Here is a 21,940-nt window from a genome sequence, read left to right on the forward strand (position 1 = left end):
TGTGGTGCTCTTTTTAAAGTCAGCCAGGGTTTAATAAAAGTGAAAAAGTGTCTGTGTTTACATGTCATAGCACATTTAAGTTGTGCGTGTCATTTGCCTAAATGCCGCCAAAACACTGGAAAAAAATCTAACATAGACGGTTTGGAAGAATATCGTTTAACGTTTTGAGATCTTTGAAATCTTTAGGGGGTTTGGCGAAATGAGAGAGGAACTGGAAAATAGTGGAATTTCCCTTTAGAATCTCGAAGCCTGTGTTATTGCTCCCCGCCACCAGAGGCCGCTGTCCCCCTCGTTGTGCTCATGCAGCGGCACGCAGCATCAGCCCGGTCAGAGGCAGCAGAGTGTCGGGAACTCCAGCAGCTCCTCTCTATATATTTCCACTGAGGCTCTGTTTTTGGGATTCATTCATCCCCGTCAGAGCTGCTGCTCGGTCCGCCCGGACAGGATCTCCTCTTCCATCCACCCGTCCATCCACCTATCCGTGTTCACCTCCCCCTCTGCCCAGAGGTGCGCAGCGTCCGCATCTGCACCTCAGAAGGTCAGACACATTATTTTCGATCATCGGACCTGTCAACTTTTTTCTTTCTTGTTTTCCTCTCTTTCCCCCCATTTCTGTCCTCTTGATTTCATCACCGGAGGAATTACTACTGAATTCAGCGGTCACCGGTGAGTCGCCCTGCCGGTGTTTTCTCGTGAGGCGAAATCCCCGCAATATAGAGGCGTGGAAGCGATCAGACTTGTGGTCAGGCCAAGAGGTCTGATATATTAGCAGCTGAGGGAATCCTTTTAAGGAAGCTCGTGTTTCCTGAGGTGAGGTTGAGTCTCATGGGGGGAAAGTCTATCCTAAGTGTTGCTGGGATTGCTTTAAATTAACCTTAACCATAGCTTAATGTAATTTAGTCTGTGGTCTTAGTGACGTGTTGCAAGTTGGAAAAGTCTTGCAAGTCAGTTATTTAGGAAATTAAAATGGAGCAATGAAAGAGAAAGCCAGAATCCAGTTTTGTAATACAACCAAAAGAGTTCAGTCTTTATGAATATGCAGTTTCGTGTTACTCTCCCTTCTCCTTCTCCATTCGCATTCATGGGCAGCCCCGAGTACTGCAGAACAGGCCAAATCTTTATGGGAATTAGGGTCCTGTCGCCCAGCACTGGTGCCTGCCAAACTGGGCAGAAGAAGAGGGGCAAGGAAATGCTGAGTGGCTTTGATATACTGCTTATGCACTGAATTTCAATCAATTCAATCTGGACTGAAGGCCAGATAAGAATAATAATTAATTAATAAATAGTAATAATAATAATGAAAAATAAAATGCATGTACTCATTATATTTAAAACAGAGATAAATGTTGCTATATTGTGTTTATAATAGCTTAAATAACTGTATAATAGTCCTTTTTGTAAACAGAGCTGTGAAGCACTACAGTCTCTGCCTTCTGATGAAGCACTGTAACTGGTGCACTTACTAAAAAACACAAGTACAACCGACATACTCTCAGTTTTTGCTACTTAATATCCCTTGAACTGAACTTCCAAGTAGATTATGATTACATAAACACGTGTTAACCTATAAGAAAAAAATCACCGCAACTAGTTACAATGCACTTTAATGTTAACACTAATTCATAGATAATAGCAACATATCATTAACATATAAATTAGCATGATGTCCAGAATGGGGCCATTCTGCATGGTATCGAGTTCAATGTTAAAGTTGCTCCTAAGGAAATCTCAGAGTACACACTGACTTATTTGTTAACAGGTCAAATGAGGCCAAACTTATTTACTTTAACTTGAATGAAATTTATTAGAAGAGTTGTGAAGAGTTCTGCTTTTATACTGAGCCACTCCTTCTTCTATTTATGTATCAGGATGATGATCATGTGACAGATACCCGTCACCCCTGGTTGGTGTTCCAGTGTCACCATATGGTAGAAATTTTTGGAATTTTTTTGTATAATATTAAAGCCTGGTCTGGATCGTTACTGAAAATCTAGCGTCTTTTTTCGGCTTTTACTTAACTAAAAATATAATTTAAACGTTTTCTTAGAGTCAGGGCATTGCAGAAGTATTTTCCCCACTAATTTCCCTCCAGAGGCTGCGCACCATTTCACTGTATATTCTGATGACAGGCCTGCGGTTTGCCGTCTTTCTATAGCCTGTGGTGCAGCAGGTCTCCTCCCTTGGTTTGGAGCACTGAGGTCTGTAATCTCAGTCAACCACAGCACCACCACCCAGATTCATTTCTCAGGGTAAAAATTACAAAAAGGCCAGCTGGGCACACAGTGGAAAAAAATATATACACGTGCCCAGTTTGACAGTCTGGATGAAGTCCCTGCAGAGCAGAGGTCCACGTGTCGAAATAAGCACACTGCTGCATCCTGGACAGAGGGCATCGAGTCCATCAATCATCACTCTTTGTATTTCTCTGTTAAAGTTTTTGCCTCTCCTGAAAGTAAACAAGAACAGCTTCACAGAAACACTGACAGCACTGGCTATGTAGCCAATTATGGAAAAGTTTATTAAGACACAGTCTGATGAGGATCACAGGATTTGCTTTCTAATCTTGTAGTCATTTCTAATCACATGCTGTAGTTAGTGCTGACTGTTTTTAACCTTTGCCGTACACAGCGAGTTTGTCTTTCGCCTCTTTTATGTTGATTTGTTAAGAATGTTCTAATTAACGTTGAAAGTCAATTTAAAGGAATGTTGTAGAAAATACAGAAATTCACTTATTTAGTCTCCTGATGGGAGTTAGCTGAGATCGCTCATTTGTACCTATGAAGTCTGGACACCCTTAGCTTAGCTTAGCTTAAAAACAGTCTGGTGCTGTGAATTCCTAAAGCATTGCCGTTACCATGTGTTGCTCAAAAACTGTCTGAGAATGAAGTCATTCCACCCAGCCAAAAAAAGCAAAGAAAAAAGACCCTTTTCTGTAATAAACTAGATGTATAAAATGGACGTAGTTCCTGTGATGCGTCAACGGTAGCATTTTGGCTAGTTAAGACTGGTAGTGTTGCTAGTTAAGACCAGCGGTCCCCAACCTCTTTTGCACCACGGGTCAGTTTAATGTTAGACAATATTTTCACAGACCGGCCTTTAAGGTGTTACGGAGCCCCGCAGGGGACATGGGAGAAAAAAAAAATTAAGACGGACTTTTGCAAGATCTCGCAAAACAAACTCGGGATCTCGCAAAAGTTTTAGCCGCATTCTTCGGAGGCCGCCAGCTCGAAGCCGACCGGGAGATCGAGGCACGATGTGCCGGGAAAGCGGTGTTCCTCCCGGCTGTAGTAGGTCTCGACCTCCCGTTAGCTTCGAGATGGTGGGTGTCAGATCTCCGAAAACGTCGGAGCACTTTTGCAAATTTGTGATGTCTTGTAAACCGAGCAGGTATCTGACATTTACACAACTACATTCACACCTCAAAATATCTTAAAAGTGTATTTTGTGACCCAGAAAGAGTAATATTACAACTAAGTAGCTGCCGCCATTGTTGGAATGTTGCGAGATCTCGCAAAACTTTTGCGAGAACCCGAGTTTGTTTTGCGAGATCTCGCAAAAGTCTGTCTTAATTTTTTTTTCTTCCATGTCCCCTGCAGGGCTCCGTAAGGTGTCGCAGATAAATACAACAAAATAAAATGATACGACCAAGACAAAAACTGTGGTATTTTGTAAATATAATAATAAACACAAATTCACTGTGTAATTGTGTAACTTTATTAGCAGTGTCCTCCTAAAATCCGGGAAAAGACCCAGGGAAACCGAGTTAACGATAAAAACCCTGAAAATCATAAATTTCACACCCGAGCCTCAACTCTTGTGGCCTGGTACCAAACCACTCACGGACCCGCCTGATGGGTTGGGGACTGCTGGTTAAGACTAGCAACACCAGCAGAAATGCATTCATAAGCCGTATATATGCGACAAACAGACACACATGTCTGCTAACAGTACAGAACTTTATCGCTCAAGTATGTGTACACACACAATTGGGCTCAGGTTACTTCTTTGCTCTCAATGTACACTGCACAATAGGCAACAGACAATACAGACAATAGCAACATGGCACAAATAATAACACACTGGAAGCCTGGCAGATATAATGAACTGCCGGGGACATTTCTGCCCAGCCAGGTTTGGGTAGCACAGGGTGGCTGATCTGGAAATCTGTGTACGACCGTGGTCAAGAATTCCAGATGGTGGCGGTAAGGCCTGGCAGGCGCTCACTGGCTGTAGCTGCCTGTCAGTCAAAGTAAACACATCTGTAACTCTTGTATTCAGATGGATGAATTTCTCACAGAGGGCAAATACCTTAAGGAACTGAATTTTTGGCACTTCTAGTTGAACCAAAGATCATTTTTATTAACTTTAGAAAAAGTTGGGCCAACAGTTTTCACTAGTCTTTACAGCATGCTAGTTAAGCTAGACTACAGTCACGGTAAACACTCACTTGTTGAAGTAAATCCTGAGATCTTTCTTTCCCTCTTCTTATTTTCCCCATCTTCAGATTCAAGCAGTGATTTGTTATCCAACAACAGTATCAGACTTCAGCTAGCCAGGTTTTTATCGGGTTTTTTTTTTAAAAAGAGCAGAAGAAAAAGAGGAGGCTCCATATTTACAAGAGACAACATGCAAATGCACCTTTGTTAGCGCTGGACGAGTGCAGTGCTAAGGTCAGCCAAGCTAGTCACAGCTTGTCTTATCTCTGTACCGCATGCAGGTGAGATGAAGTTGATAGTGATTACCACGTTTGACACATAAAGGTGGCAAACACACAGGCCGTGGTCTTTCAGAATGTGAGAAAAATTGCTCTTTAAAATGCATCCCTGCTTTACTTGTAGTGCTTATCCTGGCTCATAGTTGTTGTTTTTTTTCCTTTCTCTGGCTGATCCTATGTTTCTTTGACCTTGGATCCATGCTGAAACAACATATCATTTGTTTTTGTCTTGGCAGCCACTGGAATTTGTTCTCTGTCAGAAAAAAGCTCTACATGCGTTGAGTAAAATAGAGAGACACCTCAGCTTCACTAAAGCAGATCATCCTGTGACTTCATTGCATGACTGAGGTGTGTGCGTGTGTGTGTGTACATACATGTATGTTTGGATGAAGGATGGAGCAGGTGTGGAGGCCATAAAAGGCAAAACAGGAAGACGAATGGCCGAGTCGATAGGGAGACACGTCTCTGTGCTTCTCTTCTTCCTCTCAGTGGTGATTCCCTGCTGCTGCGTGGGAGAGCAAGGGATCACTGCAGCAGTGCGTGTGTGTGTGTGTGTGTGTGTGTGTGTGTGTGTTTTTGTGTCGTTACAGCAATGTGTGCGAGATGGGAAACAGAGGGAGAGCAAACACGAGCGTAAAAGTGAGAAACAAGGCAGAAAAAAAAGTGCTGTAACAGCCATACATATTCCCTTCATGTCCTGTTTACATTCGACTGAAGACTTTTCCTTTAGCATCTACTGTCAGTGTAAACACTGTGCGTGGAGCTAAAAGAGAAGCTTTTATCTCCCTTTAGAGCACTGTTGTTATGGATGTTACTAATTCTTATAGCTAGCATTTGATGGAGTGAATAAGCATTTTAGAAGACAGAGGGTGTGTTTTACAGAAGTAGCAGCAGGTCTGGTGCACAGCTAACTCCAGTATCAGTAGATACTCATGTCCCCTCAAACTTTTATAATGCAGGTGTTAGATAGACACCAATAACAAAACAGATTAGATAGCTCAGATTAGATTAGTGAATGTCCGTCTCTCTATGTTAGCTCTTTCAAAGACTGGCGACCTGTCCACAGTGTACCCTACCTCTCACCCTGGAAGCGTTGGAATGACCAAAATATAATATCCCAGAGGTGTTCTGTTGAATTTGGGTCAGAAAGACTTGGGGGTTCGTCAGTGGTATCACTTCCTTTATCCTCTAGGACAGGGGGGACAACTCCAGGCCTCAAGGCCCGGTGTCCTGCAGGTGTCCTCTGGAGAACTTCAAGACATGCTGAAGAGGTCATTTGCAAATTTGAATCAGCTGTATCTGATTAACCCCCAAGGAGGCCATTTACGTGAAAAGGGAAAGACCATCTCTGAATCGAGGAGGGGCCTAAGGGTACATCTTTCGCATCTTACAATGCTGTGATTGCAGCCATTCCCCAACTCTCTGTGAATGGGACTCCTGGCCATTCATCAGTGGTTGTTGATCAATGGTCATGAGAATTTGCATAATTATGATTAAGGAACTGGCCTCCCAGCCCATTGTTCCTTCAGTGGGCTGGTTTCAGTCATTATGCAAATGTACTGTTTATAAGATTGAAACCTGCAGTCAGCTGAGACTGAAGACGTCACTTGGATGATGACGAAACGTTTCTCCCACAAAACGCTACGTCCAGATGAACAGAATCAACTTTTGGAGATTTACTTACCTGGATGATTGAGAATGCATCAAGATGAATCAGCTGTACTGGATCAAGGACACATCTAAAACCTGCAGGACCCCGGCACTCGAGGCCTGGAGTTGCCTACCTCTGCTCTAGGAACACGAAGCTGGGCATTGTTGCGCACCACGAGGAATCCAGGACCCACTGCACCGGCATGGGCTCTGACAACGGGTCCAAGAGTTTTATTCTGATAACTAATGGCAGCCATTGCGCTGCAGGGTGTGGTTGCACAGCATGTAGAGGTTTGTGAGTCTCTCCATGGGAAAAATGTCGGTGTTTGAGCGGTATATTATGGTACACAGCAAACTAAGGAAGCGATGAGTCTTTAAACAGACAGGAGTTGTTTTTGGTTGTTAGTATAATTTCATATCTGATGGCTCCATATCATAGTGTTTACCTAATATGCAAAAGATCCCTGCTGCGAGATCACGATGAGACTGTAAAAAGTCTCCCAACTTAAATATGTGGAACTATGTAAAACCCTGTGAGCAACAGAGTAGCCAAAATAAGTTTCTAGTGTTATTTCATATCTGATCTTCTACAGAGCTTGTTTAACAGGTGGGATCTAAGTGCCGTTTGATTGTGATTACACTGATAAGCGTACGTGCTGTCAGTTTCACAAAAAAAACCTCGGTTAGAACGCTCGTCTTCAATGCCATGTTTTTGCTTCCTACTGCGTCGGATAGACAGAGGGGAGAGACTGTGGTTCCACCATTTACTATACATAGGACGACCACGTTATCAACATAGATGGCAAAACAGATGGATGTTGCTACAGTGGTGTCACCCACTGGTTTGTCAGGTCCCGTTTTTGCTCTTGGCTCTTTCAAAGGAAGAGTACCCAGCCACTGGTACAGATATGTGGACGACACCTGGGTCAAAATCAAGACACAAGAAGTGGAATCCTTCACTGCGCACATCAACGCTGTGGATAAAAACATCAAGTTCACCAGGGAAGACACAAAGGACAACTGTCTGCCTTTCCTGGACTGCGCTGTGCACATTGAAGAGAACAGCAAACTCAACATCGAAGTTTACCGGAAGCCCACACACATGGACCAGTACCTCCTCTTTGACTCCCATTACCCTTTGGAACACAAACTTGGAGTAATTAGGACCCTACACCACCGGGCAGAACATGTTCCCTCTAAGCCTGAAGGGAAAAAGAAGGAACGCACACATGTAAAGGAAGCACTCAAAACGTGCGGCTATCCTAAATGGGCGTTCTTAAAGTCAGCAAAGAGGCACAGAAAAGAAGACCAGACACCAGCGAGGGAGGATAAGAAGGACAGACGCAACAACATTGTCATCCCCTATGTAGCCGGTGTATCAGAGAAACTCAGGAGAGTTTTCTCCAAGCATGACATCCCAGTGTATTTCAGACCCAGCAACACGCTCAGACAGAAACTGGTTCACCCGAAAGACAAAACGCCAAAACACAAACTTAGCAATGTGGTGTATGCTGTACAGTACAGCGAGGAATGCTCAGACATTGGAGAGACCAAACAGCCACTTCACAAGCACATGGCACAACACAGAAGAGCCACCTCCACAGGACAAGACTCAGCAGTCCATCTGCATCTTAAGGATAAAGGACACTCTTTCGAGGATGCCAATGTTCACATTTTGGACAGAGAGGACAGATGGTTTGAAAGAGGAGTGAAAGAAGCCATCTATGTCCACTGTGAGCGACCATCTTTGAACAGAGGCGGGGGTTTACGACACCAACTCTCTGCCATCTATAATCCAGTTTTGAGATCCCTTCCCAGACGCCTTAACGCCCACTCACATCCTGGGCCATCTGACCTCAGGAATTCGCATGATAAGGTGGGGCCAGGTTTCACAATGAACACACCCGAAACTCTGGCTGATTGGGAGCCACGCCCAGTTTCCCACCTTGGCTCAGGCGATTAGAGGATCATCAGGGGGTCCTTTTGTCCCTCTGTGGGGGGATACTCCCACTAGGTTTATATCTGGGACTCTCCACCATTTGACCTTAGAACTGAAGAAGCTTCTCGGATGAGAGGTGAAATGTCTTCAAGCAACTTAAAGAAGTCCAGACGCTTTTCTTTGCAAGCTCCTTTGACTACGATGACCTGGATGACTGAGAACCTTCACAGACATGTCCCGTTTTAAAGCCTTGATGTGAGTGCTGTGTCGACACGTTGTTTACTGGAGCAACTAACCAGCCAACTGCTCAGAGTGTCCTTTAAAACAAAGACTAAACAAGATGAACTGGCCTGTCTCTAAAAGCAGCCACACACTTAATCAGAACTTTAAGCCTTAATAGCATTTAATTGGGTGGGTCATGTGAAAAATGTACCCCTATACTGTTTGTTTTAAACCAGGCTGTAAACATGCTTCCTCTGTCTTAAAGACATGGGAGTCTGTGACTTGATTTTAGACCCAGCCTTAATGACTGTTTAAATGTGGCAGTTTCATTCATTCTAAGCACTCAGGAAATAAAGGTTGCATCACCGAGGCAGTGATATTAATATTGGTTGGAGATGTAATGACACGTTTCAAACTTGAACAGTGGGAGAATGCCACTCAGGGTTAAACTCAGTCATTCATCTTTGTCCTCGAAACTGCCAAACACCACAAACTTAGCTGGGAGGACAGAACACAACGTCATTATTGCTATTACAGCAGCGGTTTTGCTCACTGCTTTGACTGTGCTGTGTGGTTATCGGAGCCACATCAGCAATGACCGAAACAAATATTTAAAGATGCTGGCAGCTGCCGTGACACCACCCGCCGAGTAGGAGACGTAGACAGATGATCGATCTCCACTTGGGTCACACAGAGCGGCACGCTGTCACACCATATATAGACATATGTGTGTTGCTATGAAGGGGAAAAGGTTAGTTTAAAACATATGTGTGTGTTTAAGCGTCTGCCTGGAGTAAAGGAGAAGAAAACTGGATGCTGGCCACTTAATAATTTCAGCCAGTGTGAAGTTGGGTGTGTGTCAGTGCCAGCAACATATTAACCAAGCACAGCTTTTATTTAACTGGGCACACGAACGTGTGATCCGGTTTCAGCTTTCTCTCATTTTCCTGCTGTAGCTCATTTCAGCCAACAAAGAGCGAGAAGTCCAGTCCAGTCTGTGCTTCATGTAATGTACACAACGGTGACTGACGATAAATCTGTTCAAAAACTTGGCTGACAAACTTCAGCACGCTATAAATGGCTGTCTTAATTATTGAACGGCAAAGTTATGTGGTGTTAAATTAGAGTGTACATTTAAAAATAATTCACAGAACAAATTACTGTTGTCTCTTGACATCTGCCTGTTCAACATCATTCTGTTGTAGATTTGCTGCTCTGCTTGGGATCATTGTCGTATTGCATGATCCAGGGTTTAGCTGTTGGCCACACATTTGACTCTCGTATACTTGGTGTACGGAGGAGCTCGTGGGTGGCTCGGGGACTGCAAGGTGCCCAGGTCTTGTAGGTGCAGAACAAGCTCAAATCATCACCCCTCCACCACCGTGCTGGACACCTGGCATGAGATCTTTGTGTTTCTTGCTAATTGTGGTGCTGTGCAATATTATTGCAGTACCTTGTAGTACCATATCACCCTATTAGAGCACTTCGCTCTCGCACTGCAGGCCTACTTGTTGTTCCTAGAGTATTTAAAAGTAGAATGGGAGGCAGAGCCTTCAGTTTTCAGGCCCCTCTTCTGTGGAACCAGCTTCCAGTTTGGATTCAGGAGACAGACACTATCTCTACTTTCAAGATTAGGCTTCAAACTTTCCTTTTTGCTAAAGCATATAGTTAGGGCTGGACCAGGTGACCCTGAATCCTCCCTTAGTTATGTTGCAATAGGTGTAGGCTGCTCGGCGAGTCCCATGATGCACTGGGTGTTTCTTCTTCACTCACTATGTGTTAACAGACCTCTCTGCATTGAATCATATCTGTTATTAACCTCCGTCTCTCTTCCACAGCATGTCTTTTATCCTGTCTTCCTTCTCTCACCCCAACCAATCACAGCAGATGGCCCCGCCCCTCCCTGAGCCTGGTTCTGCTGGAGGTTTCTTTCTGTTAAAAGGGAGTTTTTCCTTCCCACTGTTGCCAAGTGCTTGCTCATAGGGGGTCATATAATTGTTGGGTTTTTCTCTGTATGTATTATTGTAGCGTCTATCTTACAATATAAAGCGCCTTGAGGTGATTGTTGCTGTGATTTCACGCTGTATAAATAAAATTGAATTGAATTATTACCACTTTAGTTTCATGTGTCCCAACGCCACTGATCCATAAGCCTTATGATTTGTTCAGATCGAAGTTTGCAAACTAAGCTGTGTTGACATGTTCTGACCCTATGTTCCGTAAAACCTTCCAAAAAAGCCACACTTGCTCAGTGTTTTTCTAATTCTACTGTCATGGACTTTAACATTCAACATGCTGACTGAGGCCCGTAGAGTCTGAGATGTAGCTCTTGGCTTATTACACTTTCTCTGAGCATGGCACAGTCTGACCTTTGAGTAACTGGGGAGACTGTCACTTGCCAGAGTTTTTTCACCTCATGTTGTATCAAAGCTGACTAACACACAGCAGGATTAACTGAGGCGTTACTCCTCCTGATCACTGGCATCAGGTGACTGAGAGCTGGAGATCTTGGTTCCTACAGCAAGCCAAGATCTTACTTTGAGTATCATTGCACGGGTGGCAGGTATACAGGAATAGTGATTACTTCAGCGTCCATGTGTTGAAGTGTCCAAAGACAGACAGGCTGAAAAATAAAGGTAGCCCCTTCCCACCTACTGCACCTTTAACTGTGGCTTGTGGTTGACAAGCTGCACCTCTGCACTGCAGCACATTAGAATAAAGGATTTGCAAACAGATAATGTCGACAACTTTGCTTCCTAAGTAGATTTGTGACTAAGCTGTATGTTTTTCTGCACGCATCGTCGCTAAACTTTAGCGCAGTGAGAAAAAATGAAAATTATCTTTAGCTGCAGCTGCCCAGCCAAACACAGCATGACTCCCCACATAGACCTGGGGTGTTACATTCTCTCTGTCAGCATTGGTGCTAATGGGAAACACAGCAGTCTCCAGCTAGTTTGTCCCAGGATTGCTGTGAAGTCATCAAGCTAAGATTTGAATTAAAGCCTTGTCAGTATCTGTTTGTTCTCAGGTTAAAGGTCCGAGTGGAATCCAGGAGAAAAACAGAGTGATCAGGCCAGAAGTTTAGAGTCAATTACCAGGAGAGACAGCGCCACAGCTGCTTGTTTTCTTATTAAACAGACGGGCGTGTGGCTGTTTCATCTGGCTGTACTGGTGTTTTCTTTTGAATGGATGATTTCAGATCTCGGTGTTCTCCCCCTCTCTCTCCTGTCTTTTTCACTTCACATTTTTCATGCACCAACATAAAAAACCATAGCCTGGGTAGATCAACAGCCTAAAAAAAAGATGGACATGACTGTCCAACATTCACTTCACTATGTTGTTGGAAATGGAAAACTCACTGATTTGTGGGTTTGTGATTTGTATCGGTTCTCTCCTGTGGAGGTACAGTGAGAGGTGTGTGAGGGCCATCACCTTCAGATGATTAAAGCTCCATAGACAGATGACAGCTGCAGGAAGGTTGCAGTGTGCATTTCATCCTCAGTGACTGCTGATGGATTAATAAAGTGTTTTAAAGCTGGTATCTCCTTTCCTGGTATTCTCCTTTTTTTCACTTTCACTTTGACTTCTAACACATTACAAAGTCCATATCAGTGTAGAAATCTGGCATGATTCTTTTCCACTGAGAGCTGACATGTTTCCACATCGTTTCATTCATTTCTTGAGTAAGTGAATCAGCCTTTCTACTGATATTTTCTTTAACCTGTACACAATGAACTCATTTTTAGACTGAACTTGATCCTTTCAGTACCAAAAATTGCAAAAAAAAAAGGAAGAGAGAAAATGCTTTGGTCCTGAATTTGTGGCCATCTTCTTAAAAGAGCTGCTAGCATCACAATCTTCATGTTATCTATGCAACCGTGTCCACATAAAATCAGGTTTTTATATTTATTTGCAACTAGTGATGTGACACTGACGTATGAATTATTTCATTTTATTTGCTAAAACTATTTATTTCCTTTTCATCACATTCAGTCATAGTCTGCTACTTCTGCTTGCTTCCTTGAACACTTTCTCTGTGACTCACTTCTGATGGTGGAAATGTTTCGTGAATGTTTCGTGGAGCTAAACGTAGACGCATTACCTCGTCTCCTCAGACGCTGCTTCCTGGATGGAGGATGTTTGGGGCTGACCTCGGAGATCACTGACTGGCTCGCTGAGCTTCTCTCGTCACAGCTGCTGTCATGGCCAAAAGCCCGGAGGTGAAGCTGGCCGTCTTCGGCAGAGCCGGGGTGGGAAAGTCAGGTAAACATCAGTGTGTGCTTGTGTGTGTTTGTGTACATTCGAGCTCTAACAAAGGACTGTTTTACTGTGCGCACACTTTTAGTTCTTCGAGTGGCTCAAACTAATATATTAAACAACTTCACCATAGGACTAGGTGCATAAATGTGGTTTTTGTTCCCAATCTCCTTCCGCCTCATTAATGTTGCCATATTGTGTCTTCATAGTTTGTGCTTTCCAGTGTTTTCCCTCCATCGTCCCTTCAGGATTTTTATGCTTGCTATAAAAATCATACTGACTTTGTTTGCATTGTCACCAATGCAGTAGGTGGTTGTTATCGGTCTGGCTTAAAAGCCTTCATTCCCGCAGATAAGTAAGTTGAGTCATTATCATCTGGTTTCAGCTTTCCTCCATAAGCTGCAGCCACTCACACTCAGCTGGCACCGTGTACGTTTTCTCTGCAATAAAACAGACCATGTGTTTCCCGTTGGCGGCAAATCAAGCCTGATTGCTTCTATGTAGCAATCAGATGTTGGAAAACAGGCCTTGGCGGGATCTCCTCTGTGTTAAAGGAGGCCATTAAAATGTCGTTGGAGGTCAATTCAAGTGCTGCACTGAGAAGTATAACGACTGAGAGGCTCATAGCCTCCAGGTGGAAGGAGTGCAGCTCTGAAGCACGTCAGTGAGGATGATGGCATCTGACGTAAGTCTGGGTTCTTCTTCACAACATACCTTGAAGCTTGAATCTGCTGCTTCTTTCCATGAACTAAAAAGTGTGATGTTGGTGCTGGAAGCTCATCATTTCATCAAGTTTTTATCCCCCCCTGCAAAAAAATATATATCAGGGAGCTGACATCTGTCCGTGTCAATCACACTGCTGCAGTTCCCGTCTTTTACTGCGACTTTCTGTTTTAACTTCTGGAAATAAGATTAGTGTTCCGGCTTCTGTCTTTAATGTATGAACATGTCACTGCTCATTTTCTCTAAGAAAAAAACAAAACAAAAAGCACCTCACTGATAACCTTTCCAACTGCTGCAAACGGTTACTGCTGATTATTTCCTGCAGTGTTTCACACGTATTTTGACCGTCACACAACTGTCAAAATACGTGTGAAAAAGCTGATGGAAACAGATAAAATAGTACAAAAAAAAATTTCACAGCAGTTTGTGAAATGCTTGCAAGATGTAATATATTGAGTCCTGTGCCTGGATAGAAAGCCATGACCATGCAATCTTTATGTCCCAATGAATCGCAAGTCACAGCTGTCCCTGTGCTTTCAGACAGGAGTTTCAATAGAAACTGCCTTCAGACACTCAGGACTTACAGTATTTATATTTTTACTCATTAGAACCTAAGTGGTACAGGCACAAAAATGTGTCTTTTAGTTTTAAAACTAAAGTTGTCCAAACTTTAAAGAAGAAAAAAACCTCTTTATTTGTAGCAATTTTGTGATTATTTCTCGCCTTGCCATCAGACTAGGCTGCAAAGTCTGTAGCCATGCTAACACATCTGTGTTTGGAACAAACAGTGGCTCAAATGAGGCTGGTCAGTGACCCCCTTGCAACCTCGGCTTGCTAGAGAAAAATCCATATTCCCTGAATAGTTGGCGAGTGGTTGCTGGAGGTTTCCTCCAATGCACCAAAACCTCCCTGTATTTGCTTTCGTCAGCAGATTGCAACAGTTACGTCTGCAACCTCCATGCAATTTCCAGGTGTCTGCAGGAATGGAGCATTTAGCTTTATGAATGTTGAGAACAATCACCTGCAGAGAAAATGTTGGGCCTTAACACTGCAACCAACACAAAGAGAAAACACTGGGGCTTGGGTGCAACTTTAACTTTGTAGGCAAACTTTCTGTTTTAGTTTGCGTTGCATTTTTCAAACTTTCTGCTTGGTGAGCTGAGCCGGTTTTTGATTCAGCACCATATACCTCTTTACACTCTAGTGGCTACCAGCAACCTCCAGCAACCACATGCCAGCCAGTTGCAGAGTACACTTAGTAACCCTAGTAACCGCAGGTCACTAACCAGGCTCTAGACCTATCGAATGGGGTTTAAAAACCAGTTCCACAGCTACCTCCAACAACCTTTAGCAACTTGTCAGAGGACACACATTGTTCCTCAGCGACCAGAGGTTGCTCTGTGCTCTGGCTGATTAGTCTCTGGGCCTCACATGCCTCATGGTTTCTATTTACACTGATTCTTATTGAGTGGGTTAGCATTTGTCATTTGTACTAAAATCAAAGTGCAGTTGATGGTGTATTGCAGATAGTTTTTTTCTTTTTTCATGTTTCAAATGTTTTTAACTTGTTGCACCTAAAACCTGCAGTCAGCTGAGAACAACATACATTATGTCATTCTGGCCAGTCAGTGGTTTACTCAAGATATCAGTACAACTGCAGCTCATTATAACTCTGAAAGAGAAGTCACAGCTCACTGAAGTCAGTTGGTTTCATCCTTTCAGACGGAGTGTCTGTGAAAAACTTCTCAAGGAGTCTGATAAGGGGAATATTTCAGCGAGGACTGAGCTATAGAACTTTCTCACAGGCCTTTTCCAGAGTTTTGGTGGAGTGCTCGTCTCCTAAGTTGTTGTCTAAAGTGTAGAAGAACAGAAAATTGTAACAAGCTTGAGAACAATGAGACTGATGCTCCTTCTTCTGGTGACAAAGCCACTTGCTCAATGAAAGGTTTCTTCCTCTCTCACATGGACATTTGATCTTCACGTGGACAGCTGCAGCTTTGTATTTGCCTGATCCTCGTGTCACCAGCATGTCTCCCTTTTGCTTTATTTTAATGTACAAAAACAGAGCACAGCATAACAGGCATTGTTGCCACATCTGATGCTTCGTGTAGCCCTGGTGATCCTTTCAGCAATGAGCAGCTCTCATCTAAACATAGGCCTTCACTGGAAACTGGCAGATGCTATCAGATCAATCAGGTTGCTTCTCAGTGGGAAAACATCTGCATTTGGGCAATAAATTACACTCCCCCTGCACGCACATTGTAACAGGGAGGAAAAGCAAAATAACAACGTTAAGCAGATTTAATATGTTGTTTTGGAGGCATACTGTGAACTTCATAAATCTCTTTCAGAACACTAAATTCCATCTTTGTGCTGCATTTTTGTTTGTTTGCATGTTTTGTCAGGTTTGTTCAAATTGCTATCAATTCAACCGACGAAAACCTTGAACAATTTGCAGTCCTTGAGTGTTAAATGTTCCTTCTGATTCCAAACACTTTAGATTTCTGATACTTAGTTTAACTTGGAAAAAAATGTCGGGTATCAGTGTTTCATCTTTACTTTGGACAGCAGTACCGGTGGTATTTTCACTTTAGCTGTGATTATTCTGAATGATCAGCAGCAGACCTCTGGGGTGTCTCAAAATTGTTTGATGGGGTTCCAGGGTGCCAGGCTCCCTGTGAGGGTCTGACTTGGACTCCTGCAGAGAGCTCTAGCTCTAATAAAGAGCTGAGTGTGTTAAGTCTGGCTCTTCTAGCAGTTTGCAGTCTTTTGGTTTATTGACTCAGCAGACGTAGAGCGGAGTGGAGTGAGAAAATAAGACCCATTTATCCAATTGCTGTGCCTACTACACACACACACACACAGCAGATGCTGTGAGCTCTCTTAGCTCCTCTGCAGCAAGGCTTTTCAGTAGTTTTGTCAGAGTGCTGCACATCAAGTAAATATTCTGTTCCATGAGCTATTTCTGACTTTTAATACATGCTGTATTAGGAAAAACACGGCAGCAGATTATTATGTTTAACACTGCAGAGAACATCAGTCAATATCTGAGCGTAGAGGCACTTTCTCCCTCTGCTGCCTCGCCATCTTTCAACAGCTCTATTGTATAGAGAGAGGACTCACAGCAGAAATGACTTCCAGGATCTTTATTGCACACACTGACAGATTGTTACAGTTATAATAAATTTTAGAATATTACAGAGAGGACCTTTTCCTGGGATTCATATTAACATTTTTTGAGCCTTACCATCGTGGCTCAAGAGTTGGGCGTTTGCCTTGTAATCGGAAGACCGCTGACAGGTCCCGCACGCCACAGCCGCTCTATCACGTGACGCGTACTGCTTCGACGTGCTACGGTTATGTGCCGAGTTAAATGGTAAATGGCCTAGTCCTTAAGGACCCCAAAGCGCTTTACACATCCAGTCATCCACACATTCACACACACATTCACACACTGGTGATGGCAGCTACATTGTAGCCACAGCCGCCCTGGGGCGCACTGACAGAGGCGAGGCTGCCGGACACTGGCGCCACCGGGCCCTCTGACCACCACCAGCAGGCAACGGGTGAAGTGTCTTGCCCAAGGACACAACGACCGAGACTGTCGGAGCCGTGTCGCAAGTTTTGTGAGGTGCTTTTTTGATATTTAATGGATCAGATTACATTTTTTTTTATTTCTCTCCGATATCCGATCCAGTAATTTATGTCAGTATCTGACCGATACCGATATGTAATATCGGATCGGTCCATCTCTAGTTGAAACTGCTCTTATTTGCCAGTATTACATTTCATTACATTACATTTCTTTACAATGACCTGGAGTTTGACACCTGTGCCTTAGGCAGTATTATTAAAAGGCGTATCGTACATTTTCATTGCTATGCCAATGATACTCAGCTTTTTCTATCCATGTCGCTAAGTTTAGATAAAACTGAGGTTACTGTACTCTGCCCTAAAGTTTTAGAAACATGGTATCCCCAGTAACACTGTGAGGAATCCTGAAGTAATTTCTGATATGTTCCTGCCTTTCTTTCAAAATTTGGAAAGTCTCAGAGTGAAACGGTGAAAACTAGTTCAAGCATTTATTGCTTGTAGACTGGACTATTGTAATTCATTATTATCAGGTGGTTCTAAAAGAAACTCCCTGAGAAGCCTTCAACTGATCCAAAAGGCTGGAGTGGGAGTACTGGGACTAGAAAGAGAGAGCAGATTTCTCCCACACTGGCTTCTCTTCATAGGTGTCTGTTGTCCTGTCCTCCTCCTTGAGTCTCATTCTGCCAGAGCTTTCTTCTTGTGAAAAGGGAGTTTTTCCTTTCCACTGTTGCCAAGTGCTTGCTCATAGGGGTCATCTGATTGTTGGTGTATAATCGTAGGGTCTTAACGTTACAATATAAAGTGCCTTGAGGTGTTCATTGTTGTGACTTCAGCCTAGTGTAGCTTAAATGTTTCAGTCCACATATAAAAAGCAACGTTAGTACTAAAATGATGTTTACTAGTATTGTTGCCTTTGTCATCTTCATAAGCTGATCGTGTGTGCTCTGTTCCTTCTGCTGTGAATGTGCTGACAGTAATTACTAATAAACAAAAATAACTGTAAGAAAGTGTTTTTCACAGGCTGGCTTTCACTGATTCTGTCTGTTTATACAGCATTCACATTAACAGAGGGAAATGTGCTTTGAAACTTCTCTGGAAATTCTTTCGGAAAGTTAACTTCAAGGCATGTGAAGCGCCAGCTCGTAAAAACTCTTGTCTCGTCACTCCTCAAACATGCTGCCTTCCCCCCCTCTCACTGGCCTGTCTGACAGCCAGACAGCAGAACAAAAACAAAGGAGTGAGCTAAAATGTGTCTGCTTCTGAAATACCACTTGCTTACCACATTCAATGCCAAGAAGAGGACCGTGGATCAGCCTGATGTATGGTCTGGAGATGTAAACAGACATTCAGAGGGTGGACAGGGGAGACGAGGCCACAAAAACAAGACACTACTGGACTCTACTGTGAAAAACTACTGTAAAAAGATTATTTGGTATCGTTTTTGTTTTGCAGAAAAACAAAATATGGATGAGATGTTGTAACACTTACAGTAATATAATCTCTAATGAAGAAAATGAGTTTGACTTTACAGTGTGATCTGATTTTGAAACAAACCTGGTGAAAGATGGCACAGTCAAACGTTCTGACTGCAGCGGCCATGCTGCTCCCAAAATCAACTGCTTGTGATTCCTGCTGGGTGAAATGAAATACCTGGAGAGTGATCAAATAACTCACCAGTTATTTGACATCCATCAACAATGCTTGTGTGTACCTCCTCACATTGCACAGTCAAGCTATTTCCGAGGGTGCAGAAGCAGAAGAGCGCAAATTGCCTGTCCTGCTGCTCGAGCTTCCAGGCACATCCTCAGCCTTTGACAGCTGACAGAGCCCAAAGCTGTGAAGCTGACTGGATATTTGACTCCTCCTGATTGCTTTCTCCGTGCCGGACCTGGTGAGCAGCCATATGGTGTGACTCATAGACTGCATTATGCCCCAGAACAAGTGCTCTAATCAGTGGGTCGGAAGTAGATTTGACTGGTTTTAGATAAGAGATCTGAAAAGGTTCCCAAATGGCTTTTAGAGTGTGAGTGATGTGCTGTGCAAAGCGCTAAGTGACTTTTATGCACTTGAATATGTTACATAAGAGTTGATCAAATTTCAAGGCTTTATTCTTTTAAATTTGGCTTATTCGCTCAGCAAGCCAGTCCTCTCTGTGTTTAGGTGAAAAGTCAAGTAGGTGCTCACGAACATGCAGCCGAGGTCAGGTGCTTAAAAAAAGTTATCAAGATCACCAGACAGCAGGAACGTCCAGTAAATAATGCATGAATTTAATTTCTCACAGTATGTTAGATTAATAAGTCTGCACTGTTGTGTTCCCGGAATCTGATTGAAGTAGAAAATGAGTATGGCGCCTTAATGCACAATTTCATACGTGGAGACCAAAACAGAGCTAAAAGAGGTAAATCTTGGGCTCTTAGCAGATGGCAAGAAACAAAAGGTCCAAATGAAAGGAAAAAAAAAAGCAAGTGACTGCCAAGAGTCAGGTTGTTCTTTAGTGATTGCCCTGATTGAGGTGATTTTAAAACACTAGCATTCGACTCTTTTTCATGCATTATAGACATTTTCCAGGCAGAAGCCAACGGAAAGAAACGACAGCCGTTTGTGTTCTTCTCTTTGATCAGGATCAGCTGATCATTGCTTGAGAGAGGGGAAAAAAAGATGCATCCGGACTAGAGATGGACCGATCCGATATTACGTATCGGTATCGGTCCGATACTGACCTAAATGACTGGATCGGATATCGGAGAAAAATAAAAAATGTAATCCGATCCATTAAATATCACGAAAGCACCTCACAAAACTTGCAACACCCCGTAACTCACCTCAGAACGTTAGCACGTCGGAGCAGTATGCATCACGTGATAGAGCGGCTGTGGCATGCGGGACCTGTCGGTGGTCTGGATAGCATGTGGAGCTTCGCTAGCAACCTGGCATTTCATCTCCGATAAAGTTATCCCGAGAGAAGTAAAGCAAGTGTGTAAGTCCATCTCTGAATGTTTGTAAAGCATTCCTGCTTTAAGCTTAACAAGCGACTGCCTCTCCTGCTGCTACTTCAATCATGAAACTGCTTAACGATCAGCTGATCGGCTTTTCTGTCGCGAGTCCGTCTCTCTGGTTTGTTTTTGGCCCACTTTGCACCAGAAAGAGGAAACCAGCGGCTGAACAACAGCAGCACGTTTAAGCTTGATAAGCTGTTGTTAGAATTTATTTAATATTACTTTCTACACCAGGATCTTTTTCTACGTAGCTGACGCTGGTAACTGTGCAGGGGCGGATCTAGCAAAGTTTAGCCAGGGGGGCCGATAGGGCATTAACAGGGAAACGGGGGCACAAAGACATACTTTTCTTTCTTATTCTCATTTAAAATGTCTAGCTTTTAATAAATAATTATCTGACACCCAAAGTTTTAATTTGATGTAAAATGAATAGAAGTCAATTACTGTATATAGTAACTATTAAGTCTAATATATATACCCTAGTAAGCTATAGTACTTTTTCCTTTGGGAAGGTACCATCTGTGCAGTCTGCAATTTTGTTGAAGAAAGATGTTGAATCTATTTAATATTTCTTGAAAAATAATTGATTTCTGTGCATTTTTTTTTTTCACACTGCATCAAATTAAGGTTGATTACGTCGATTAAGCATCATGAGGTGGAGCGTGAGGGGTGGTTCCCTATTTTTTATTTATTTATTTTTATTGTTGCTGGGAGTTGGAACCCTATTAGTTAGGTTGCTTAATATTTATGCTAAGTACTCTTTAAAATACCAGAATAGGGAGGATGGTGTAGGTTTAAGTTTATTAGATTGATCAGTATTGCTGAACTATGAAATATTTTTTTTTGCATACAGGTATAACAGAATAGCTTTAGTGTAGTTGTTGTTTTAAACTTGAGTATGAACTTATACAAAATGCAGCAAGATATTTAAAAAACAGTTTTGTTGATTAAAAAACACTATAGAATAGAATAGAATAGAATAGAATTCAACTTTATTGTCATTGCACATGCACAGGTACAGGGCAACGAAATGCAGTTTGCATCCATCCAGAAGTGCTTTAGTGATATAGATATATTACAATATATATTAGCAATAGTATAGATATGTAAGTATATTACAGAAATGGGTCTATTATGGTGTGTTATAATGTACACGGTATGAAGTATGTTGTGAATATTCTATAACTATAAGTATGTACAGGCTGTAGTGAGTACAAGCTATGTACAGGCTATGAACAGGATATAAATATGAAAAACTATACAGAATATGAAATAAATAACTTTACAGAAATATGGACTATATCGGATTCATATCGGTATCGGCAGATATCCAAATTTATGATATCGGTATCGGTATCGGACATAAAAAAGTGGTATCGTGCCATCTCTAATCTGGACACAATTGCATGAGTGATTGGATTTGGATGCCGTTATGTAGCTGACATGTATCAGATTATCAGCAGGATCTCCACTTGGTTCTTTGCTAAAGTTGGACACTGATTGGAAGGATTGCAGGTTAAAGGTGAGGACGTTAATTACCTTTTAAAATGGGCAGGAAGTATTTTTCTTTTATTCAGAAAGCTGAGAAAGCTACAGTAAGGCTGCGTATTTATCTGAACATGCCTTTCCAAAGTAATTAAGTGTGCAAGTTGAGTGTTTGCTGTGTGAAAGGAAATTGTTGACCCTGCATGCCCTGATAACTCTGTGCACAGCGGCTGATGAGTATAGTCAGGGCAACAAAGGAAGAATGACTTCTCACTCAGGTTATTGTTGCAGAATTCATGTTCAGCGTATGCTGCCAGCGTAAAAACATGTTTTAGGCATGGTGGCTATATGGCTCCAGAG

At 42.7% G+C, this 21,940-nt stretch overlaps 1 protein-coding gene across 2 annotated transcripts in view; it reads left to right on the forward strand.

The window, feature by feature from the left end:
* Positions 1–326: 326 nt before the first annotated feature.
* Positions 327–21,940, forward strand: part of rerg (RAS-like, estrogen-regulated, growth inhibitor) — a 51,398-nt gene continuing 29,784 nt past the window's right edge. The window contains exons 1-2 of one of the 2 annotated variants that reach the window (XM_080888065.1): positions 327–538; positions 12,641–12,788. In XM_080888065.1, coding sequence (XP_080744191.1) covers positions 12,728–12,788 — 61 coding nt within the window. In that variant the 5' untranslated portion in view covers positions 327–538; positions 12,641–12,727. Of the gene's footprint in view, positions 667–12,640; positions 12,789–21,940 lie in introns of both variants that reach the window. The other variant, XM_080888066.1, reaches the window with a different exon arrangement.

This window comes from Rhamphochromis sp. 'chilingali' (assembly GCF_963969265.1).
Source record: "Rhamphochromis sp. 'chilingali' genome assembly, chromosome: 7".
Taxonomy (NCBI): Eukaryota; Metazoa; Chordata; class Actinopteri; order Cichliformes; family Cichlidae; genus Rhamphochromis; species Rhamphochromis sp. 'chilingali'.